Source organism: Hirundo rustica, chromosome 2 (assembly GCF_015227805.2).
Source record: "Hirundo rustica isolate bHirRus1 chromosome 2, bHirRus1.pri.v3, whole genome shotgun sequence".
Classification (NCBI taxonomy): Eukaryota; Metazoa; Chordata; class Aves; order Passeriformes; family Hirundinidae; genus Hirundo; species Hirundo rustica.
In genome coordinates this window covers 12,393,319-12,417,595 of record NC_053451.1, presented here as the reverse complement: position 1 = coordinate 12,417,595, position 24,277 = coordinate 12,393,319, and the positions used below count along the sequence as shown (strand labels likewise).

Below are 24,277 nucleotides of genomic sequence, written 5' to 3'. Positions count from 1 at the left end.
TTGGACTGTGATTTATTCAGCTGTATTTCATGCCAGTTTTTACTTCTGTTGGACAGTAAATGGTAGGCCTGAGGTCACACATGGTTTTTGTGATAACTGTCCTTCTCACAGCTGTGACTCCCAAGGAAAGTCAGAAACCTGTACTTGAAATTTCCCTTCCTGTTCTCAAACTAAAAATGACACTTTCTGATTTTCAATCAAATCTCCATTAAGACATAAAGCCACTTTGAAAAGTTGAATTTGGCTGTGTTTTTACTGGGATTAAGCAGGGAAAAAAAAAAAAAAAAAAAGGAGAGTGTCACATGGAAGTTGAAAATAGTATTCATTTACTTTCAGGTGTGTACTGTGAGAGTGCTTAGACCTAAGTATCAGGAAAAGGCTAGGTGTGCATTAGCACATGATGTTCTTCATTCTTTTCAGAAGAGGAGATGGCAGGAACAGACTCCTACTCCACTTCCCTTTTGCTTTTGGTTTCATTTTATTCTTCTGAAAGTTAGTTACTTTGAAACAGAAATTTCTTCTGAGATGCAGTTGTTGGAAGAGTACTTTTCTTTTTTTTCTGCTAGCACTTTACAAGTATACGTGGCCTAGTTAGAAGACTGAATACTATATTGTATCCCAGAAATATTAGGTTATGACTGAGAAAGCATTCCTATACTTTGCAGATTTTAACTTTTGCTCTTTTTTGATATAGAACCATGGGAAAATATTTGAGAACATTTTTAAGCTTGTAAATATTTTTTTTAAAAAAACTAAATAGCTTTATAGACAGCTTGCACAGGGACTTCCCTTCTTGGTATTACCTATTTTCCCATCTGTCAGCTACTTTTCTTCAAATTCTGCTCATATCTCTTATGTAATTTTCCACCTGTTTGGGGACTGTTTTTTTCATTTAGAGACTTTCCCACTACTGTGTAGTTTTCTTACTTTAGAATATTTTCATTATTTGGTGGTAGTAATTGACACGTTTCATTTAATTCTGATATTTAAGCTTATAACTTTTTTTTTTTTTTTTTTTTTTTTTTTTTTTTTTTTTTTTTTTTTAATGGGGTACTAGGATTAAGTCTTCTCTGTCTGTATCCCACTACTTGTTTGGAAATTAAAAAATAACCAGTAGCTTATTGGCAACTATTAAAAGTTCTCTCTGGTTTTGCACGTGTTTTACGGGACTTAGTGCTGAAAGCCACAGAATGTCTCTTGTGACAGCAGTGTCTGGACCACAGTTTGTCCCCTCGCCTGAAGCTGCCTGGTGTGCCTTTCTGGGTACAGTACCCTCTACAGGGTGAGCTCTGGATTTATTAATGGTGAGGATAGACAGATTTCTGCATCATCACCAATTCCAGCTCTTGCTAAGTTTCCATGTTGCCTTGAAGCTTTTTCGGGGGCTCATTTTAAGGTGAGTGGTAAATGTGGCACCCACTGCTAGTGCTGAGCAGAGGGTGTGTGCAGTGCACTGGCTCTGCTGAGTTGATAGAGGCCAGGGAAAGTACTGAGTGCTTTGTGACCTAACTGAATGGAAAAGGATTGAAGATTTTACTATCAGAGTTTATCACCTCTGTCGTTTGCTGAGAAGGCAGCACAGACTTTAAAATTTTGTTTCAAATAATTTTCCGGAAATGTGAACTTGTTAGAGGAGTATTTCATACCCCTTTTATTCACGTCAGCTTCTGAAGCTTCAGGTGGGTGTATGGTGATAGCAGAAAGTCATTGTTGGTGGTACTGTTACGACACCACTGGCACAGGGAAAACTGACAGGGCTAAATTACAGTGAACAGTGCTTACAAACCAAAGTTGTTGGAGATTTCCTGAGACCATGTCCGAATGTATTATAATATAGTGCTTCAGCTTTCTGTGGGAGGTAAGGCAAATGTGTGTTTCAATATAAGGTAATTCGAAGTCCATTAAAGCCCCCCCCCAAACTTTAAACAAAACATTTTTTTTTTCTTTGTCCATGAAAGAAAATGGCTTGGAAAATTTCAGTTGCCCTCTGGAGTGCAATGCTGAATTTACTATTTCTTTAATTGTGAGGTAATAAAATGACACGTTGATCCCTGGTGCAGATCTCACCATGTCTTTGAATACTGTAGTGTCTGTGCTGTGTTTGAGGTTCATTTCAATTCTAACATCACCTGCATCCACGGCAGTTGTTACCTGCTGCAGGTCAAAGCTGCTGGCTGCCCTTCCCACTGCTGTGGCAGTGACCTTTCCGCAGGGACGTGCCACGTGCCAGCGCCTTCCTGGTGCTTGACCCAGGAAAGGCTGTCTTCCCCTAGAAGCTGGAGCTGCTGTCAGAAGCCTGTCACCTTCCAGGTGACCTGTTAAACACTGCCCCAGATTGCACAGGGCTTAATGATATCTGTGGGCTCGTTCTTGTGCGGAGTTGTGCCTTGCGTCTGTCCTTGCCCACATGTGCTTCCCCAGGCTAAAAACATGTCTCTTCACACGATTTCTTTTTAGATGATTAATGGAGGGCAGGATGAGCTATCAAATCATTTTACTGAATGCTGTGAATAGTGGTGTGACTTTCCTGCTGTAATTTTGTCTTATAATGTACCAGCAGCTGATGATGGGGTGACCAATTGAGGCTGTCGGGTAAATTCACCTCTGGCAGACCTCACTGCAGTGGAGTGGAGCTGCTCCCCCTCTGTTCTTCTTCCCAAACCCTCTGTGTTGTCTCCTCTAACTTCTTGTGGCCCAAGATGTGGGCAAGAGCAGGCAGTGTGATCAGGAGCTACACGGCCTGGTCAAGGTGCAGGGGAGTCTGGGGATGCTGCTGGGGATTCTGGGGATCCCTGGGGCCAGGCCAGGCTGCTGGAGGTGGCCTTGAGCTGTTTCATTTGAGAGGCAGGAGGGAAGACGTGCCTGGGTACGTGCCCACTCTGTGATTACAAGGCTTGTTTCTGTAGGAAATCATGTCACTAATTTTTTTTTTTTTTTTTTAATTGGACTAAACGGAAGAGCCTTTATTGAAAGGCTTTCTGTTAAGTTTGGTTGTGTTTTTTTTTTTAAACAGACAGCTGAGCTCTCTCTCCAAATGTGTCCATTCTATTGAATACAGTGGACTCTTTGTAATACAGACCTGTCTCTGAAAAAGTGCAATTTAAATTTTATTTATAATTTCTCTGCTGTACTATGCTGAATTTAGTGTGGAAAAAAAATTGTGAAATCTTCTGGTATCACTTACCTAGGGCACGTAGCAGAATTGTTTGAGGTGAAGTGGAAACTTTGATCTTTGTGCCATTAACAACTGCAGTAAATGAAATCCTTCTGGATGTGCACACCTAAAGCAGGAAGTGGAGAGCAGTGCATGGCATTTTGGCCCATGCAGGAGTGGGTCTGACTGTGCATGTTCATTTGTCAGAAGTGTGTTACCTTGGTTTTTCTGAGTTTTTTTTAAGGCCTTTTGAATTTCATAAATGGAATCAGATCTTTTAGTTACTGTAGAATATTAGAGCAGTTTTCTACCTTTTCCTACAGAAGTAACATAAACAAATCCTTTGTTTTTCTTTCTCTGTCCTTTGTTCGCATATTTCTAACTTGAAAACAATTGTAACTGACAATTCGTCTGGCCACTGAGGCTGAGGGGTGGAAACCCCAAAAAGCCAAACTTTTGCTAGACCCACAAATGTATAAAAAGTAAGAAATAAACAAAGGGGTCTCTTCTCTCTGCTCTCAGCTGGGAGTTGGTTCGGAAGGACCTCTGCCTTGCGAAATCTCTTGTCTGCGTGTGACTGCTTTGTGTGTCTCGGTGACAGAAGTGTACACCAGGAGCACCACTTCTGTCACTGAGATTTTTAATTCATCTCCCATTGGTGTAAGTCTTCTGCAGTAGTGCCTAAGTAGGATGGGGACTGCAGGAGATCTTTTCCCCCCCATCAATTTCTCTCACTAGATAAAAAGGAAATAAAATAATGGTAGAGAAACAACTCATAAGGCTGCTGCTCCACAACAGTTGAACCCGGTGGAAATTGGTGCAGTCTTTATTTTGTCCCCTCCCTTGTCCCACTCCTGTCTCTCACTGAGTTAGCAGGAAATCAGTGAACGCAGAGAGCGACTCTCTGATGGTTTATTGAGAGCCTGTCCTGGCTTCCCAGAGGTTTGGGCGAGTGGTGGTGCTGGCTCCTAGGGACGAGTGGAATCTGGCAACACCAGCCTGGGCTGGCCAGCACTGGCAGGAGCTACAGCCTGGGAAGAACAGCTGACTCCTCAGAAGCAGCTTGTGGTCTGACAGCCCCTGTGAGTGTTATTGTTCGTAAGTATTGCAGAGCCTGGGATCCCACTGATCTGAGGACACTTGGAATTTCCAGGGTTGTTTTGTTTGCTCCTAGAATAGTTGCCCTTGTTATCGTAATGGCAGAGTGAGGAGGATGAATGGGGCTAGCTTGGTGTTTTCTTGGGAGCTCTTCTGTGTTGTGCCAAGCAGGGTGAGGCTGTTATGATGTCTGTTTGGAGAAAAACAGCCCTATAAACATGTTGAATGTTTGAATGGGCTAGTGGGACTGCCTTTTCCACTTGAAAGTTAGGCCTGTGAAAGGACTGTGAAGAGCATCAAGCATAAGCCAGACTTGTATTTGGTGTGATGGGTTAAACTGTGATTGGGACGCAAAGGAAAATATCTCAAAGTGTAAAAATGTGCATCTTGTGGCAGTGTTGTTTTGGACCTGAAAGACAAGACTGAACATTCTTAATACTGGCTACGGTAAGATTATACTCTAGGCAATAGTCAGTCCTGTGAGGAGAAAGCTCAAGTCTTGGTCATGCTACCTAGTCAGACACTGTAAAATGGGATGTTTATGCAAGGTGGTGAATATCTGTGAACAGAAGATAAATATTAGGAAATAAACTTTAAGAACAGAGAGTAGCCAGGAGGAATTGGAAAAATATCATAGAATTATGGAATGATGTAGTTTGGAAATGGAATTCATTTTGTTCCAACCCCCTGCCATGGGCAGGGACACCTTCCACTAGACCAGGTTTCTCAGAACTCCATCCAGCCTGGTCTTAAACAGTCCCAGGAGTGGGGCATCCACAGCTTCTGTGGGCAACTTGCACCCACTACCCTGACAGTAAAGAATTTCTTCCCAATATTAATATAAACCTGCTTGTAGTTTGTCGCCATTCCCCCTTGTCCTGTCACTCCAGGCCCTTGTAAATAGTCTCTCTTCATCTTTCCTGTAGTCTCCCTTCAGATGCTGGAAGGCTGCAATTAGGTCATCTTGACGTCTTCCCTTTTTCAGCTTGAATAGCCCTGTTTCTCTCAGCCTTTCCTCATACATGTGTGTGTATCTTGCTTTAGCAGGGTGTTGATGATCTCCAGAAGCCCCTTCCAACCCCTACCCCTGTGGTGCTGTGCATTTATGCACACACAGTTTGCTGTGTATGTCATCCTCCAGCCTCCTCCTCCTTTCTATCTGTGTAACGTTGCCCCTGACTGACTGCACTGGTTTTAGTTTGCCATGACTTGTGTATGTTTTTGGTGGGTCACTCAGTGTTGAGGTGGGACAGGCTGTGAACCACTGATACCGTGGCACTGCCCAGCTGTTGCCCATGGGTGGGCTCTTGGAGGAATCCTCCGGAATTTTATGTGTAGTTTACAGATAATATGTGCTGGTGCTCTGAAAGACCTCTCCCACTGCCACCGGTGACTAATCACCCAACAGATTTGGAGCAGAGAGATTTTTGCTAATTACTGTCACAGCTACTGGAGTATGTAAGAATCAAAAGGAAATTTTGTGAAGCAGATTTTCCAGCGGCGGTTCCAGTGAATACAACCTGAAGTTTAACTTGTGTCTAGTTAACTGAAGATCTCGTTGGTTTTAGTGTAGTTAATTAATTTCAGAGCTGCTGTCATTTCTATTGGGAAGCTCACTGTTATGCTGAGCAGGGTATTGAGAAATCATGATGGTTTAAAACACACCTCAAAATTCTCAGTAATTTTACATTTCTGACACCTTTTTCAGTAAGTACTAAGGTTGCCATCCTTTCTTGATTATCATCACTGAGACTCATTTAGGACTAGCTATTAGTAACAACTAGAAACACAGACTTAAGCAACAGTATTCATAAATCAGTTCATAGACTAATTTTAAAATTTCCCCCTGTGAACTGAGCAGGTGATTTTCCTGCTCATGGCAAGAGTATTCCCCATGCAGGTGATGATTTGACTCATAACATCTGTGTAGTTTTATGTAAATAACTGTCAGAGGTGGGTTTGCCTTATGTTTAGTGTCAGAGAATACAAACCAAGCTCCTCAAGCCTCTTCTTAAAGTCTTATTTCAAAATCTTTAGCTATTAGCTTGAATAAAGACAAACATATGTCCTGAGAGTGAAAAAGGTTTTGTTTTTTTTTTTTTTTTGCTACATATGAGACTCAGAATTTTGAGTGTTTATATGAATGCATGATCTCATGTTGTGTAGAAACCTTAATATCAAACATTGAAATTCATTGAAAAGTCACCCATTAAAGTGTGGAAATCCAGTGAGGGTATTCTGTGTGTTGTCTAGGATCAATATAGGTTACATAAAGCTATGATTAAGTAGGATCCTTAATTTAGTTCTTGAGAGAGGAGTGTACACATCTAAGTAGTGCACTCAAGCCTTTTCCCGCTTAAAGTTTTAATTGGGTAGGCTATGATTGGCTGAAAGTTCCTGCCATACACTGTGTCCTTTTGCTCCTTGAAATAAGTTTTTGCTCTCAGTCCAGTTGCACTTTGTACAAGCTGCTGCTGTAATTGTCAGATTTTGGCAGCCTGTGCAGAGTAGTCCCAGACTGAAAATCTGCTGTCTTTGTGCATGTCCTTTGCTCTCCACAGGTGATTTTTATCTGAACCAAAGCTGAGGTGCATTTTGCATTAATGTGTGTATAAAAATATATCTTTACCTACTTTCTTAGAGGATACAATGTCATGTAAGAGGTTTCTCTTTTCATACCTGGACAAATGGAAGCCCAGTTAAGATACTGGGCAAGGGAACCTGATTCTGCTGTGCTTTAAGGAAAGCCTTAAAACTAGTGCAGAGATTTAAGCTGGTCTTTGCACTAGCAAAATAGTGCTTAAAATATATATATACACATACAATGACTTTCTAATTTATATATTCTTATAAATACATTTATTCTGCACATGTATGGAGAAAAATCTTGAGGACAGAGCTGGGAAAAGCAAAACCTTCTGGAGTTGACTGTGCGTTTTCCCTGTGTTTCAACTCAAAATTTTCATGGAAGGAGTTAGTTTTTATTTGCCTATTTGGAACTTGACCAACAGCATATTTAGAAAATGGTTAATGTATCTGTGTTGCTGGAAGCTGTAATATACAGTAGTGTCTGTGGGCCTTTTAACTATTCCTAGGAGATATGATTAATGTGGCAGAAAATGATATTCACAGTAGTAATTGAGGGTCTTTAGTATGCTTGTCCTTTGTATGTTAAACTATTTCTGTTTGTTTGTAGCAGAAACCTAAAGCCTGTTAATAGAGGATTACATTCCTCTAAGCTCTCAGTGTTCTTCTCATTACAGCAGCATCATTTGAGGAAACCAGCTTATTAGTTACTTGCCTGCAAGCAATGCCATTAGCAGGTCCTCTGCAGCTTAGGCTTCACTGGAGTTGTCTTTAATATAAAATATTTGTGCAATGTCATTTGAGTTTTCCTCCAATAAATAGGTCTTACGTGTTGTGCTAGAAAGTGGGGTTTGTGTGGAGAGCCTGAGTCAAGATAACATTCTCAGCATTTGCATTTTCCTCTTTCTTTCTTTTTGTCTCTGATAAAAGTACACATCCCTCAGGAATCAGAATTATGGCCGGGGTTGGAAGGCATCTTAAAGGTCATGTGGCTCCAACCTCCCTGCCATGGGAAGCAACACTTTACACTAGACCAGGGTGTGCAGAGCCCCATCTAACCTGGCCTTGAACACTTCTGGGGATGGGGCACCCACAACCTCCCAGGACAACCTGTTCCAGTGCCTCACCACCCTCACAGTAAAGAATTTTTTCCTGATATAAAATCTAAATGTACTCTCTGTCAGTTTGAAACCATTGCCCCTTGTCCTGTCACTCCAGGCCCTTGTAAATAATCTCTCCCCATTTTCTCTTGTAGGCTCCCATCATGTGGTGGAAGGCTACGAGTCACACCTAAGCCATCTCAGAGGCTGAACAATGCCAGTTCTCTCAGCCTTTCCCCATAGGAGCGTTCCATACTTCTAATCAGCTTGGCATCCCTAATGCATTTTCATTATGTACTATTGAAATGTGAACTGTGTAGTGAGGCCATAGATCCCGTTTTCTTTGCTAATGGTTGGATCATCTCGTTCATTCCTGAGCATACAATTTTATCTGTGCTTGGAAATGCAAAAAAGGTTGTTTTATCTTCTGAGTTTGTAAGTGCTTGTGTTGCAAATGCAAATATTTGGATGTTGCCACGAATAAAGCCAAAGTTTACATGTGCTTTTTCAGAAGCTACGGAGAGGAGAAAATAAACAGATCAAAAAGTGGCTAATATTTCCCCCAAATTTATCTTCACTGTAATTCAGTATTAGTCAGTTTATGAGATTTGCCTTGTTCAATAAAAACATTTGTGTAATTCAGCTTTTTGCTTTGATAGTAGGAAGTTATATCAGAGTTTACAGTACTGCTGTGGAACTAATTTGGGCACAGTATCTCTCTGAGCTGATAGTAGTGCAGATCCTTTTCTGCTTCACTGGTGCTGGCGCAGCTACTGAATATGCTATTGTGTGAGGTCATAAACCAGATAATCTTAATTGGGCATTTCCTGAGAGCAAGGGAGGGATGGCTGAAAAAGAAGAGACTTGGAAATAAGGGCATGCATTCCTAATACACAAATTTGGCTTCCATCCAGGAAAATGGGAGAATTTCCTGTTAGTGAAAATTCTCCAAGAGCTAAAAGCCTGAAGATGTGTAGTGCATACCTCAGGGAGCCAGAGGAAAGGGAAAGGCTGGGAATAGCTTGTGCATGAAAGCCCCAGGGAACAGAGTGCTTTGTGATGTGGTGGGACTGAGGGGTATGAACAGCTGGATCCCAGGGCAGCCATAGCGTCAGTGAACCATCTCCTTTGTGTGGCCAGGACTTGGGGTACCCTGCAGCAGCTGTAGCAGCACAGTCTGGTGTCGGAGATCAGGTCCTGGGGGCTTTTTAGAGTTTACTCAAATGCTGCTCAGACTCCATGGAGGATGGGTGTGTGTGTGACATGTGTGCACATATGTCCTAACACTGCGGATATTCCTGGAGTCTTGCCTCACTTAACTCTAGGATCTCTGCTAGAGAAAAGATACAGAAGCAGTCATGTAAATTTGAGGATAGGATGGCAAACAGAAGTGAGTACAGGCAAATTTGAAAAAATGGAAATGGATCTCTTAGCACCAGTAGTTGTATCTGGTTCTGTTGGAATGATCTGGTTTGTGTCTCCATTTGAAAAGAGAGGCTGTTTCATAAACTGAATTAAAGAACAGTTGTAATTATGAGTTATAATTCAGAATTTGAACATCTGCTGAGGCAAGGTTGGAAAAAATAGGGAATTAGGAAAGAGCTGCATTGAAAAAATACAGCAGCTTTTTAATGTTAGTACTGGTAGTTGTGATCTGAAACTTCTCTCACTGACCTGATTTCATGAGCATGCATCGGTGTAGGTATTTCAGACACTTGCAAATACTTGTCTGCTGGCTTCTTCATATTTTATCTTTGTTCTAGCATAGGGTGAGCTCCTTTGGGTATTTTTGGTTATAGCCTGTGAGTGAATTATTCTTATAATTGTTTAATATATATCTATGTATTTTTAGTCATTTGAAGGTCTATATGCTACAGTCACTTCAGCTCAAGGTAGCCCAAGCTTCTTGAGTTTTTAGGGTAAATATAATCAGAATGAGCATTAATAGGGGTAAGGTGGGTGGCTTGCTTCATATGTAGAAGGCTGTCTATAGTATTGTATTAAATATTTCTTATCATACAGAAGAAATTTAACTGCACTACAAATTGATCTCCAAGTCATAAGTAATAGTAACATACATTTCCTGTATGCTGCAATAACCAGAGCTAAAGGAATATTATTCAAAACAAATAAAATTTAGCCATTTTGACTTTGCAAAGTAGCATGTATGCACTAAATAAAGTCACATCAGGAACTAAGTAATATAAACTCTCTGAATATGGTTGCAATTGTTTCATAAGTGTCTTAAGTGAAAAGGAAAGCAAAAAGAAAATTTAATCTCACCCTCTGATAGTGAATGAGGAGACGGTTTGATAGCTGGCTGCTCTGTCACTTGTAATGAAAAAAAATAGAATTACTTGTGTTAATACTGTTTCACGAGTGATAATGTTACTGTCATTATAACAGTGAAGGAGAGTAATGACAAGTTAAACATCTGGTTGCAAAAAAGGTCAGTGTCCAGTAAAAATGATGGATACAGTTACATCAGATATGTGAGGGTGAGGGCAGATTGTGAATTTGTGGAAGAGAAGGCCACCAGTCAGAGTTTTTAGCTGCCCTATGCAGTTTTATAATTGCTTCTGGAGATCTGTTAGTCTATTAAGCAAGTATTATAAGAACATGTTGACCAGGTGGAATTAACTTCAATTACACCCTTTCTAGAAAGGGAATGTATCTGTTCTTTAACTTCTATATTATTTGAAATTAGTCAATTAGAAATAGTGGCAACTTGTCCACATTTAGCTGAAGAAACAGTAATGTCTAAATGAAACAAATGCCCCAAAGCTCCATTTAAGGTGTTCAGGAGGACTGTTAATTTTCCTCTTAATTCCTGTCACTTCTAGCAGTGATGCTTATGGATTCTCAATGTTGTTCTTTTAATGACCAGTTAGAAATTCTGGAGCTGAGTACCATAAACTCTTGGCCTTAAAAAAAAAAAAAAAAAAAAAAAAAAAAAAAAAAAAAAAAAAAAAAAAAAAAAAAAATTAGATGCTTAAATCATCTCTTGATGAGAAAGGAGCATCTCTGGGTACAGCTCTGATCTGTGAAATGTGTATGTCCATGGGAGGGGGGCCTTGAAACACAGCTTTTACACTGGAATACTGAAATGTGGATAGAAACTACGGATGTCTAAGTTTATAAGTCACAGCTGTGCTCATAAATTAACAGCCAATATTTTGAACTGCTAAGAGATTGTTTGTTGGTAAACTGTCTCTTCTGTCTTTTCCCAGTCTCTGTGAACGATAAATATCCTCCAATCAGCCTTTCCAAGTGTTGTATATATTGTGGAAGATACAGAAATCTGTTAGAACTTGTTATAATAATTTATAGCGAACCTATTTTCTGTTTTGTTTATCATCATGTTGGTGGCAAATAAAAAAAGAAAACCACTTTATTGCCATGCCTTGAATTGCTTCTGGCAATTTTAATGCTGTTGTGATTATTTTTTCCCTGAATACTCTATTTAATTTCTTTGATTCTTGCCAGACTTAGGGGCAGGAAAGCAACTTTATAGGGGAAACGAGTGGCTTTGTACAGTGTTATGAAATGCACAGAGTAAACAGTCGAGGGGGTGAGGGATGGGGATAGAATGGGAGTTTGTTTTTCTGATCACTTCACTCTTCTTGTGGCAACAGAAGGGTTTTTAAAAGGAAAAGCAAAAAGGAGGCAAATGGGATTGTTAGCAGTGTCTCTTAGGATCATAAATGAAGGGAAGATTGTGTCTGTAATTCATAAACATCCTGAACTATACGCCTTCTATTTCAACTTATTAGGGCATGAAGTAGTGCTTGCCAGGTTAGTTTCTCACTGGGGAATTCAGCATTCATGCAGATCTTAATTTCCTCCTCTATACAAAAGAGTGATAAGGGAAGAATAAGGGTATTTGAATATTTGATTCCAGATAATTCAGTTAAAAGATAAGTATTTTAGGAGTAGCTGCAAGACAATTATAGTTGCTATTTTAAAACGAATTTGGAAAGTAGCAGGAGAATGTTTATTTGTTCCCAGTAGGAAATACGCTTTTTGTCATGCAAACAAAACCCTATACTTTACAAAATTTTTCTCTTTCATAGATGAAATTACTGTTTAGAGTTCAGGATGTGGTGGGCGAAGAATAAAAAAGAAAAACCATTTGCAAATATTTTTTCTCCATTTCCCATCTGCTGAAGGAACAATTGAATTTGTTAGTAGGGGAACAATGGTCAGTGCTCTGTGTTTTCATGGTTTTAATGGTTAAGATGCTTATAATGGTTAACAGGAGTTCAAGGATTGTTCCAGCTTAGTGCCTGCTTTTTGCTTCTGTGATGAGCCTAGAACATGAGCAGAGTAAATCATCTGTTGGCTCTAAACAGATTTTTATTTAAATAAAACAAAATGAAGCCTCAGAATTCTTATGGAGTGAATATTTAAGAGATCCAAAACCTCTTGTTCTTTTTCTAATTCCTAATGTTGCTTTAAACTCAGTCTTGGGTGCTGACTTATATGGTTTGGGAGAGCTGGATTCAATTGGTCTAGGAAGACAGTTTGGATGGCTTCTTGAAGTTCTGTTTCAGTATTAAGAAACCTGTTTTGTTTGGATTTTTATAGTATTTCTCTTAAAACACCTAAGTGCTCAGCAAAGTTGAATTTCCTGGTTTTGTGGTTGGAGTGACTAGGAATTATTTACGTTAAGGAAATAATGGGGTTGAGAATAACTGAGAATAAAGAAGCTGCTTTTGGTGGGAGTTCAGTCAGCTATTTCCACTACTGCCTTTGGAGACCAAAGCTGTGGAGTTTTGTTTATTTAGAAGGACCAATTGTGGCTTTACATAGGCTTCTTAAACCCATGTTATATAAGCTTACCCAGTTTTTTTGTTTAAAAAAATCCAAAACCTAGCAAACCCACTAAAATGCAAAATCATTAAATTTGAGAATTAAAAGTGCCCAGATTGCAGAAACTAAGACAAAGTCGAGTAATGAAGGGTTCCTTTGTGGTGCATAAACCTCATATGGAGATGCCTTTAATGTTTGTGGAGGACTTTACTCTGTTAAGAATTGGTTTTGCTGTTATTTGGCTCTAATCTTATTTTGATGATCTGTTGTTGTTTGTTTTGTTTGTTTGTTTGTTTTTTAGCACCAGCAAACATTTTTAAATCAGCTGAGGGAGATCACTGGTATCAATGACATCCAGGTACTACAACAGGCACTGAAGGTAAGATAACTGAGTTGTAGCTGAACACACCTGAATGTATCTTAACTGCCTGTGAGAGCCATAAATCCCACCCTTTCTTACTCCTGTCCTTTTCTTCCTTCCCTCCTTTCCCTTCCTTCATTGTTCCCTTCCCAGCTTGAATTTCTTACATGAGGGGAAAAAAGCTAATAATGATGGCTTGTTTACTTTACAAGGAATCTTGTTCTCTTTTGGTACAGAGCTAAAAATTAATCAAATGCTCAAAAATGAAAAGACAGGAATGTTATGACTTGCCTTTAACTTTTGTGTGAATTGTTTTGGGATACATTGGTGCTACTACAGGCGGTCAGCTCCTGAGGAACCAAGTGGTGTTTTCTTGTCAAGGTGTGGCTGTTTTCTATCATGCCAGATAATAGCATGCCAGACCTTGCTCACTGTGTAGAATGAAGAACTCTGATTGAACTTGACAGCCTTTGCTAATTTGGTATAGTTTCAGTGTTTTTTTCAACCATTGTAATTTATTGCACAGAACAGAAGAGTTCTTTGATGGAAGTAAAAATAGCAGATCTCTCTGCATTCTGTTTCCTTGTACATATATATATATATATAAAATTTAAAAATGCTTTGTCTCCCTCAAGCAGAACTTTTTAGCCATTTATACATGGTAAATGAGGACTTAGTAAATAGGTAGCTGTTGTTAGCATAAGTCATGTGCACAAATGCTTTTCAAAAGCCAGGATCTCTGGCTTTAAAAATGAAACTGTCTATTTTCAGAAGAATTCATCTAACTCCTGTTGAAGTCTGACTCCAGTGAATATGATGGTTATGTCTGTTGAGAGTTTGACCTACACTATAAGACTTTTCTTTCCTGAAATAAGTGAAACTCCACCAAAACAATTTTTTCTAAGATGTTTTATCTTTATTTTGGTTAAAAAAAGTGAAATATGCAGAATATTTATTTGTAAACTTCCTTTTCGAGTCAGTATTTTACCTGTCTGTACAATGGCTATTGATTTCAAGTTGCTAATCATGTCCTTTGCTTTTAAGAAAAATCAAATAAAGGGTGAGGGGACTCTCACTTCTTTGTTTTTTTTTTTAATGCTTAAAGGACAGCAATGGTAATCTGGAGTTGGCTGTGGCTTTTCTCACCGCGAAGAATGCCAAGGTTCCCCAGCTAGAGGAGGCAACTTACTACCAAACAGCCCTTCCTGGGAATGACAGATACATCAGCGTGGGCAGCCAGGCAGACACTAGTAGGTATTTTTGCTTTTCATAAGTTTAGTTTAAAGGCATGGGAAATAAAACTTGCCTGGGACATAACTTAATCTGCCGATAATTCTTATTTATCATTTCTTAGATTATTATGTATTCTCTCTTTTCTCATTTCAGTGGGGCTTGTAGTTGTTTTGTTAATTTGAGCTACGTTTAGTATACATTTACATGTATGTATGGAACTGATCAAAGGGTGAATAACTGGGCTTTCCATCTTTTTTTTTCTCCACACACCCCCCCCCCCCCCGCCCCTTCCATATTACAGGTTTTATTTTGGGGTAATGCAGTAAATAATTTAAGGCAAAAGCTGGGTACTCCTCTGTCTAAACAAAATTGGAGAAGAGCCTGTCGTTCATTGTTGGTGTTAATATGGTAAAGCTGAATATTCTTAAGCATAGCGTCTCCCCGATAGGAATGATTTTCACAAAGGGAGAGGTGGGAGGTTTAGTGTAAATTTTGCACTAACACAGTAGGTATTTTATAGATGAAGTTAACATTAAACATACCTGATTTTAAACAATTTTACTTCGTTATACAGGAGGTCCTTCAACCTGCATTTCTCTAAGTCTTGCAGGTTTTAAACCTCTTCTTTAGTGTATAATTATTTTTATGGGGAGAAAAAAAGTGTGTTCAAGAAATAAAGAAGTAGAAGTAAAAAGTCAAATGAACTTTTGTAGTGGGGTTGGTACCTGTAAAATCTGAGTTTCTCGATGCTGTAGTTACGCTATTTGCAATGCAGCTGGAGAATGTTTTAATTATGTATCAGTTTTTTGGCCATATATGTGTGTAAGTATATCTACATCTATGTAGATTTTATTAAACAAGTAGAATTATTTAGTGCCTCCTGCAGTAAGATTTTTTTCCCCCTTTGTTTTGGTCATGGTGCCTTCAATGTAAAGAATTTCAGTTAGATTTCCTTATCAATTGTACAATTATCTTTTGTCTGTAGACCCTTGACAAGAACTTTTTAAACTTTTTTTATTATTAGAGATGAATTTATTCTCAGCATGTCTGATCTGAAAACTACATTTAAATCCTTGGTATTATTAGCAACCCTATATAAAATGTCCTCAGTGCATTATAGGTAGTTGTGTTATTCATGCACTAAGTTGTGGTAGGTGGCTGGTGGTTTTTGTGTGTTTTTTTCTTTTCACTCCTTTGGAAAGAAAGCACACACAACCTTCTCTGCATGTTTAATTTTCAATGTCAGAAAATTGCCATTGATGAAATGAAAGCTATTAAGAACAGACTCATGACTGTGTCACAGTTTCTAGTCCTGACAACCTGCTATGGCAGTGGAATAGTAAGCTGGATTCTCTTGGAGTCTGTGTTTAATTAGATTTAATAGCAATCCCATTAATAGAAGTATTTAGTTTTGCTGTCACTTACTGTGCTGTACAACCTTACTGAAGAAATGAGGTGACAAGGGATGTGAATCAAACCTGCAAGAGTCCACGTTACCCGTGGCAGGTGGTCGAACTGAGAAGAGTAGGTCTTGAGTTGCACATTCCAAGGTGAATTTCAGGATTCTCTTCTCTTTTCTGGAGGGCTGAAGGCAGATTCCATACAGTTACACAGCACAACAAGTCAGTGATCAAGAAACACCAGCTGCTGTGGGAAAAATAGGTTTTTAATTTTTTTTTTTTTTAAAGTAGCTTTAGTGTCTAGTCAGGTCCTCACTGAGAACAAAGATGAGAGCCCTTGGCCAGACTTTGCTGTTTTAGTGAGACTGAAAACAAATTACGAGATAAAGGCATCTTTGTGAGCTTTTCATCATATTGGATGACTTACAAGGCAAGAACTGAACACCTACAGCAGAACAAAAGCCTAATCCAGTGTGATCGTGGAGCCTTCCCAGGCTCCTGTAGAGATCTAGTGAATGCTTCTGGAAGAAACCTACACTTCCCTGGTAATGTGTTTGCCTGTAATTATTTGGATTCTAGGTTTATAAAATTCAGTGCACCAAAAAGGCCAAGTCTCAGGGCCCTGTGTTTAAGTAAACACCGTCACGTAAGGGAGTGTGAAAGAGCAGTGACTTGTGAGGAGGAAATGGAAGGGTGGGCACAGGATGGAAAACCTTCAGCAGGTAGCTTTGACCATCATCACTCCCTTCTGCAAAACAACACTTATTGGCAGTTCTCAGTGGCTATGCTGAGTTGCTGACAGGGTCTTGTCTCTCAAATTTGGCTCTCTTTATTATCCCACATAGGTATAATTACATGAGTTAATTATAACTCACCCTTACTGTTCCTTACTCCTTAACTACCTCTTCACGTTTGGAACTTGGGATGTTAAGAGTCACTGAGCTTTGTGGTCCTGCCAAGTTAAAGCATCCAAACTGGGAATGAGAAAGTCACAGATAAATACCAGAGCTGTCTTTTATGCCACAGAAAACCTCCAGTCATTTACAAAGGCTGTTGAATGCTTTTCTTGTGTAAAGATATGTCAGATGTGTTCTGTGAGCTTGACTGACTACGTTTCTTTGACGTGGTTACTTAGTTAAGGGGTAAAATGAAAATGTTAATGTGTAACATAACAGCCAGAATATTGTGCACTGGCTCTTCCAGAAGTGTGACAATGGTCATAAGTGAGAGTTGCACCCTGGATTGTAGGAGGTATAAAAAAATCTGGTTTGTCTTATTACCAAATGCAACATTTCAGCAGCTGTAAAAAATAATAGGTTTTCATTAAGTTTACTCCATCTGTTAAACAAAGACTGACGTGCAAAATCAGTTATTCATGATGCTCGCCTTTTTGTCTGTCCAAGATGGCACGTGCAAGCACCTGCAAATGTAGTATTTTCACATCAACAGTGATGCAAGCTTAATCTGATCCTTTTGCAAAGGTGGTTTTAAGATTTTGACTTTTTTTTTTTTCTTCTTGCACTCTGTGAGAAGAAAGTGCTTAAGCATTAGGCTTGCAATGTACAGATGCACACCTTTTAGTCTAAGGTAATTTTAATGTTCCACTTGGTAGAGGAAATCCTAGGCATCATACTTAAAGAAAAACAAAAGAAGTTTAGTAGTACTTCCAAATAGTTTCACTTTATTTATTTCTCTACAAACCTTTTTATTCCCATGTGAGGTAATATTTTTGTATTTTCATCTATGGCTGCACAATAGAACTGTTGGATTGGTAAGAATGTATCTATTTTCTTCTTATTATTGAAGGAACTTGAAGAACCCAGGGTTAAAGGAGTCAACGGAATGAAGAGATGTGTTTTGGAAGTTGTGTTCCAATGAAACAGCTGTCAGGACAAATTCTCTCCTTCCGTTCTTTTGGAAACTCAGTTATTTCTCATTAAAAATGAATTATTAGTCTTCACAATTGCACATTCCATGGCCAAAACAAAAGATTTCAAGCCCTTTTATAAGGGCATATTACAGTGTAACTATGAAATGCCACACACAGCAATTTGGGGATTGTAGATTTCATGGCTTATGGCTTTTTATATCTTCCTGTTCTTACTTTGAGACTTTGCATATGTTTCAAAAGTCACTCAGTCAGCCCCTTCCAGTGAGGCAGAGTTTAGACTCAATGGTACCTAAATCCTTCTGAAGTGGTGTTTATAAAAACATTCCTTACTGTTCTGTTCTAGAGATTCTGAAAAGTTTACAGGGTAATTTCTTTTGGTGCTTCACTGTCCCTACTTTTAAACTCCTAGTGCCTTGCCTCAGTCCCTTTTGCTTCAGGTTAAGTCCTTTACTCCTTGTTTGCCCCTTGTAGAAATTATAGTACACTTTAATTCCTTTTATCTCAGATGACGTGTTGCATGCTCAAAGACAGTGTATCAAAAGACTTCTCTCAGATCTAAATGAAACAGCCTAAATTCCTTTCAAGTATTTGGATGCATTTCCTATACCTATTGTCACTTTTTTTCTTCTTATCTAGGCCTTCCTTAGCATGCTTTTTTCCTGAACTGTAGCACTTGAAACAATAATGAAGACATCAGCTTAGTTCTTAAGAAAAATAGGTGAATCTCTATAAATATCCACGTAGTACAGGAGTAGTGACAGGAGTGTAATACTTCCTATTTTCTTCAGTGCTGTGATGATGTGAATTGCCGATTGAACATGAGTTGGCTGTAGCTCCTGGATCCTTCTTGGCACAGGTCCTCATCTAGCTGTTCATTTATTGTTTCTGTGAGTAGAATTTGATAGTGGCTTCTTCTGTCACCTTGCTTAACTCAGCCATTGCTATGTGTCTTCATGACATTTCCTTCTATTTCAAGGATTATTTGTGTCATCTCTATCCAAGTTCATGGGAGTTTTGCCAGCTTGGTATGTCAAGGTCCCTGCTTCAAAATGTTGGGAGTCTTGTACCTTGAGGTCCTCTTTTCATCTTACAGATTTACTTGTTGCTTTGGGCCATGATTATCTTTCTCCTTCCCCATCAATGTGATAGTCATCAGTTTAAGGTGTTACGATTGTAAGATGTTGTAAATACAGCTGAGATGAGGAAGCTGTGAGATAGTGATGGCCAATATTTACAAGTTCCTGCACCACTACAGCGGTTTGAATTGGCTGAATTGCTGCAGGGGTGCTGGGTACTCTCCCCTCATCCAGTTTTAACCAAAATTGGCATATATAGCCATTTAAATCCCTTTAAATCTTCACGTTAGGAGCCTGAGACTACTGTAAATTTAACATCACAGAATCAGTGGCAGTATATAGGATCTTGCTTAGCTCTGCTTGTAATAAATAAACCAGATGTAGTCTCAACTCCCTTTTAAAAATTTTGATGTCGTTGATGTGTTGAAATTGGAAAGTTGCTGCTGGATTTTCATTTTTGGCAGTACTCTATTGAATCCTTCAAGGCTGCCCCTTCATTTTTTCTCTCCCTGCTCCAGTTGTTGCATCACTGTGGATGTTTATTGCCTGTCCCTGAGTTCAATTGCTACTTTTGATCTGTCTCTCATGCTGAGTTTCCCAGCCTACTTAAGTTTGAAGTTCCTACTCTCTGCCTCCTCCTCATATAAGTACCAAGTCAACAACACAGTAATTATTTTAATGACCTAGGCAATAACCATGTAAGAACCATTTATTTAAATGGTAGAAATTTCCGAAGTAAACAGATGACTAAGCTTTTTTTATAAAAAGGAAGATCTGTGGGGATAGATAGATATAGTGCATGCATTTATTATACATACACTAGTATATTTTGTCCCAGATTTCAATATATAACTTAAAATTATTTTGTAGATTAACAAACAATGTCAAACTCTCTGAATCTTATGAATCAGAAGGACACATTATTATATTATAATAATGTTGTAAACCAAGGCTATATTTCTTAGTATAACAGATTATTAATTATGAATGCTAATTTTCATAGAATAAACACACATGCACCAAGGCAGACTGTGCTGATGAGCTTCTTCGCTCATGGAGAATTTTTTCATAGGCAAACTTTATTTACTAGTCATGGCCTGGTTAAGAATGTTTGCATTTTCTAAGGCTATTTGACATCAAAGTTATAAGTACCTTTATGAGGATGAGCCAGTGAGAACTGAAGCATTCTGTGGGCTAAATGAGAGGAGTATTACAAAACTGGCATGTGTAAATTAAAGTCAGGTAACTAATTTTGGACAAGTGGCATTATTCTTACACCTTTATGAAATGCATCCTTCAGCCTATCACAGGAAAAAAAACACTTGTATGTCTGATAAAATCTTTGCATAAAAGTAATCATTTTGTTTTTCTTCCAACTCGCACTTAAAACAGAGAAATCTGTCTGTCAGGTAGGAAACATCAGCATCTCAGTTTCATGAATGAGTTCTACTACTAATAGCTGTAACATTAACATCCCCAGGCAAGAATTTATAAAACATGAAGATATTTTAAAATAAAGTGAGGAAAAAAGAAAGCTTCATTAATTTAATGTATTATATGTACACTTGTATAATGTATCATCATCTGACAGGAATTCAAAATGTGGAGACAAGGTAATATTATAAAAATATATATATTTATTTTTGGTGTTTTAGAACAAAGAGTTTAGTCTCTGACTGACCCTTCTTTTATGATTCTACTGATGTCTTCTTTATCATCTTATGATTTAGGATTCAAGCCATATGTGAGGTTGCAGCTTAATGAGTTACTGTGTCAGCTGTAAATACGTTCGCTTGAATGTCAAAACCATTTTTATTTTATATTTGCTATGAACTAAAAGCTTACGTGAAGTAGGTTACCATAGATGAGCCGATACTTTTGAATGTATTTTTTGACATAAATTATGCTAGGTAAACCCTCTGTGACATGAATTGATTGCACCACTCACATGTAGTGCTAATATCTGGCAACATGTCTTCACTCTACTGTCCTTTTTTCATGTGGAGCAGGAGCAATATATGAACAGAACATTTCTAAAGAGAATCCTGTAGTGTCTCCTCCAAAACCCTTGCATGCCAAAACAAACTCTTTTAGCTCATCTGCTTTTGGAAGGCAAACAGAAGTAAAAGATTTGGGATTTTAATAGTAAAATTATGTAATCACTGGTAATATGAATGGTAATAAACTTCTAAAGGCCTAAGGTGGTGTTAGAGATTAATACAAATTAGAGAGCTAGGGAGTTGCAAAGAAGTTTACTATTTTAATGGAAGTGTGAGTTGGAGTTGATCCAGAGAGATTTTTGCATAACAGGGGCAGTTTTGTTAAAAACATCATTTTCACCTACATCGAGTTCTTTTCTAGAAAATAGTTCCGATATAAAGAAGCTGACCTCTTAATCTAACTTTCTTTACTGTCATATAAAAATGTCATCACTCTTACCCGACTAGAGACTTGCTCAAGGAGCATCCCTCCCTGTAAGAGGGTGACCAGAGCAATCCCATACTTGTCCATCAGCATGTGTGGCTGCTGGGTTGTGACCACTGTTCCTACTTTGAGAAATACAGCTTGGCTTCAGGGAAGATGAGATTCTGTGTGTAGCTCTTTGTAAATGTGCAGAAAATACAACACAAGCACTGTATTTTAGAGCATAATAGGTAGTGTGTGTGTGGTGAGGGGATCCTCATTTCTGTCTACCTTTCTAGTCTCCTGCTGTCAGGCTGTAGGACAGAGCCAGGTTTGCATGTGATCCAGGCTGAGGTGGTATTTTCACCCAAATTTTGTTGTTCTCAGCATTGGCAGCATATTTATCAAAACTTCCCTGGGGGAGACTTCCACTGCTGGTGGTTGTAATTGCTTTAGTACTTCTGAATGAGAATTTCAGGCATCTGAAATGAAGTACCTTCCTGTTATGCTGGAAGATCTGAGCTGACTGTAGGAGGTCTAAGAATAAAATTAGAAAGTGCTGCTTTTATAGCAATAGTGTTTTTCCATACTTCTGGATCACAACAGATTGCCCAGTCTACTCTGCAGGTAAGCATGCTCCCATTGAAGGCCCACTAAATAAAGTAGAAGTTCAACCATTATTTGGAGAAAACAGGGCTGAATTTAAAGCTAGGTTTTGAAGATGCTGGCATTAACAGAGAAGTTTCTTCACAACTTCTTTCTGGTTTCAGCTTTCTGCAAGGACAGGTCATCTTAGTTTCTGTTCATGCATGACTGCAGCAATGAGTTTTGTGTACTAAATTCAGTGTTCTGTTCTGATCCAATGAGGAACATCCCAAAAAAGAAAGCCCAGAGGAATAGGGGAAGTTACAGTCTTTACAGTGGGCCTGCCCTTGCAGGAGAAAAGTCAGAACATAGACAGACAAGCTCTTTGGAGTAACTGGGTTAGCCTATGGAAGGAGAAATCCTGGCAAGCCTCTTGTCTCTCTTTGTGAGCAATTGCCAGTTTCAAATCTGTATCTCTTTCTCCCAGAGCCTTTCAGCTTCTAATGGCCAAACCCCAGGCTGGACACAAGTCTCTTTCATAACTCTTTGAGTAAACTTTGCCTTAGAAGAGGGAGACTCAAACCAGTCAATGCTCCATGTGTGTCTGTCTGATATTGCATGCAAAAGTCCCTTTCACACTTTTCCTTTCTTTCTGTCTGACTTGGAAAATGAGACTTCTGACCTTTGAAATGGTGATAACCAGTGACCTCGACTTTTTTGAAGGTCTTGTGCAGCTGATGGACATTCCTGTAGGCTCTAGCTGCTCTAAAAGCTTGACTGTGCCTGATGGGGACATGATTTGTGTTGTGGTGTGTGGTAGGATCCCACCTGAATTGGGAGGAGGGGTGTTGTTGCTGCCGTCAGAAAATAAGGAAGTTTACAAGGGATGTCAGTCTTCTTAAGAGCTGGTGAAGAAGGCAGAAGTTGAGCTGTTTTCAGTCAGTAGTCCATCCAGTATTCCCCGTGTATCCAAGTATGGATCCTCATTTTGTCTCCAGTATTTGTTATTTTCATGCTGTGATACTTTCAGTAGATGAAATTGAATTTAAATATGTCCTGAAAAGGAATGCACAAACAGGATAGAAAATTATTAGGTTGAGTAAGGAGCTCTCCCACTTGTTATGAAACTGTGTGAAAGTATTTGGCTCACCAGGGTACAGAAGTACGTGTAGAATTTGGGACAGTGTTGGGAAAACTCCATTTCATGTTCCTTCATGAGGAGGAAAATCAACTATGCTCAGTTAAGGTATCCTTTTTCAGTAAGGTCCTCTTCATCATATGGTCCCTGAAGCAACTAATCTCAATAGCTGAAGTAATGCATTTAAGTGTATTGCTTTAAGAAGGGTTTCAGAAAACATGGATTCTTAAATTTGTCCCATGGCTTTGTGAAACTTAAGAACATTAGTAGAAAGGAGAACTATGCCCATCATATCAGGAGTGAGGTGCTGAGGTTTTTATCTGGCTTGGAGGCAGAAGGGAGCTGTTAGCAGGGTTAGTGGTTGAAAGAGCGTAGGGCACAGGAGGGATGGACTGGAATGGTGCTCAGCAATCCACGTGGGCTCTCTCCTCTACAGTAAGACTTACCTTTCATTCTGTTTCACTTTTAATTTTGAGAAAGATAGTTTTGCTTTTCAGATGTGATTGATCTCACTGGAGATGATAAAGATGATCTTCAGAGGGCAATTGCCTTGAGTTTGGAGGAATCAAACAGGGCATTCAGGGAGACTGGAATAACAGATGAGGAACAAGCCATTAGCAGGTAAACAAACAACTTATATAAAGCAGAAATTAAATTAAAGAGTTGGAGATTGGCCTGTATTGCTTTTTTTAAACTTTTAACAAATAATACCTTGTTTACTTTTACTTGTGCTACTGATATGCCTGGCTTCAGGTTGCTGCTTTAATGTATTGTATGCTCTACATTGGAAAATAGTCTATTATGTGTGGACTAGGATTAATAGTATGTTTCATATTTATGTATTTCTTTAAATATGGGGAAGTGGATGGAGATAGAGAATTGTGTGATGATATTTAAATAGGACCTAAACCCTTAAGTTTCTCTTGTGTACCAGGTAAAAAGCAACAAAACCCAAAACATAATTAAGAAGCTAATAAATACTTTGTCCTGTTTTTTGCAGTGTTCATTTTATAATATTATTATATATTCATTTTTCATTTTCTTCTCTCTGTGCTGAGGCAGTGGGAAGAAGGAGGGAGTGGGTATTAATATTATGATTTGAGGATACTAAGAGCAGCTGCTCCATTTTAGCAGTTGAAGAATGTTATTAACCTATTTAACAAATAAGATTTATAGGCTTTGAGTGAAGTTCTGGATTTAAAGTTCTATAAACTTAGCTCTCGTAGTTTGGGTGTGATAAGAGTCTTTGAGCTAACTTTTGATCAGATTTTATGATAACTTTTTGTACAGTGTATGTTCTTTTGGTAATGTTGGTACAATTATGAAATATTTGGGACTTGAACTAAGCCTGGGTGTAAGGTTGTGTGGGAGCGATGTTTCTTTTTTTCCATCTGTAACTGGTCTTGAGAGGAATGTTGAGTTTTTCATTTGTGGCTGGTC

The 24,277-nt window shown here is 38.7% G+C and overlaps 1 protein-coding gene across 3 annotated transcripts in view; it reads left to right on the top strand.

Moving 5' to 3' along the window:
* Positions 1 to 24,277, top strand: part of USP25 (ubiquitin specific peptidase 25) — a 93,959-nt gene that overhangs the window by 8,473 nt on the left and 61,209 nt on the right. For 2 of the 3 annotated variants that reach the window (XM_040054784.2, XM_040054782.1), the window contains exons 2-4: positions 13,052 to 13,129; positions 14,217 to 14,361; positions 23,335 to 23,458. In XM_040054784.2, the coding sequence (XP_039910718.1) occupies positions 13,052 to 13,129; positions 14,217 to 14,361; positions 23,335 to 23,458 (347 nt within the window). Of the gene's footprint in view, positions 1 to 13,051; positions 13,130 to 14,216; positions 14,362 to 23,334; positions 23,459 to 24,277 lie in introns of those variants that run through there. The other variant, XM_040054785.2, reaches the window with a different exon arrangement.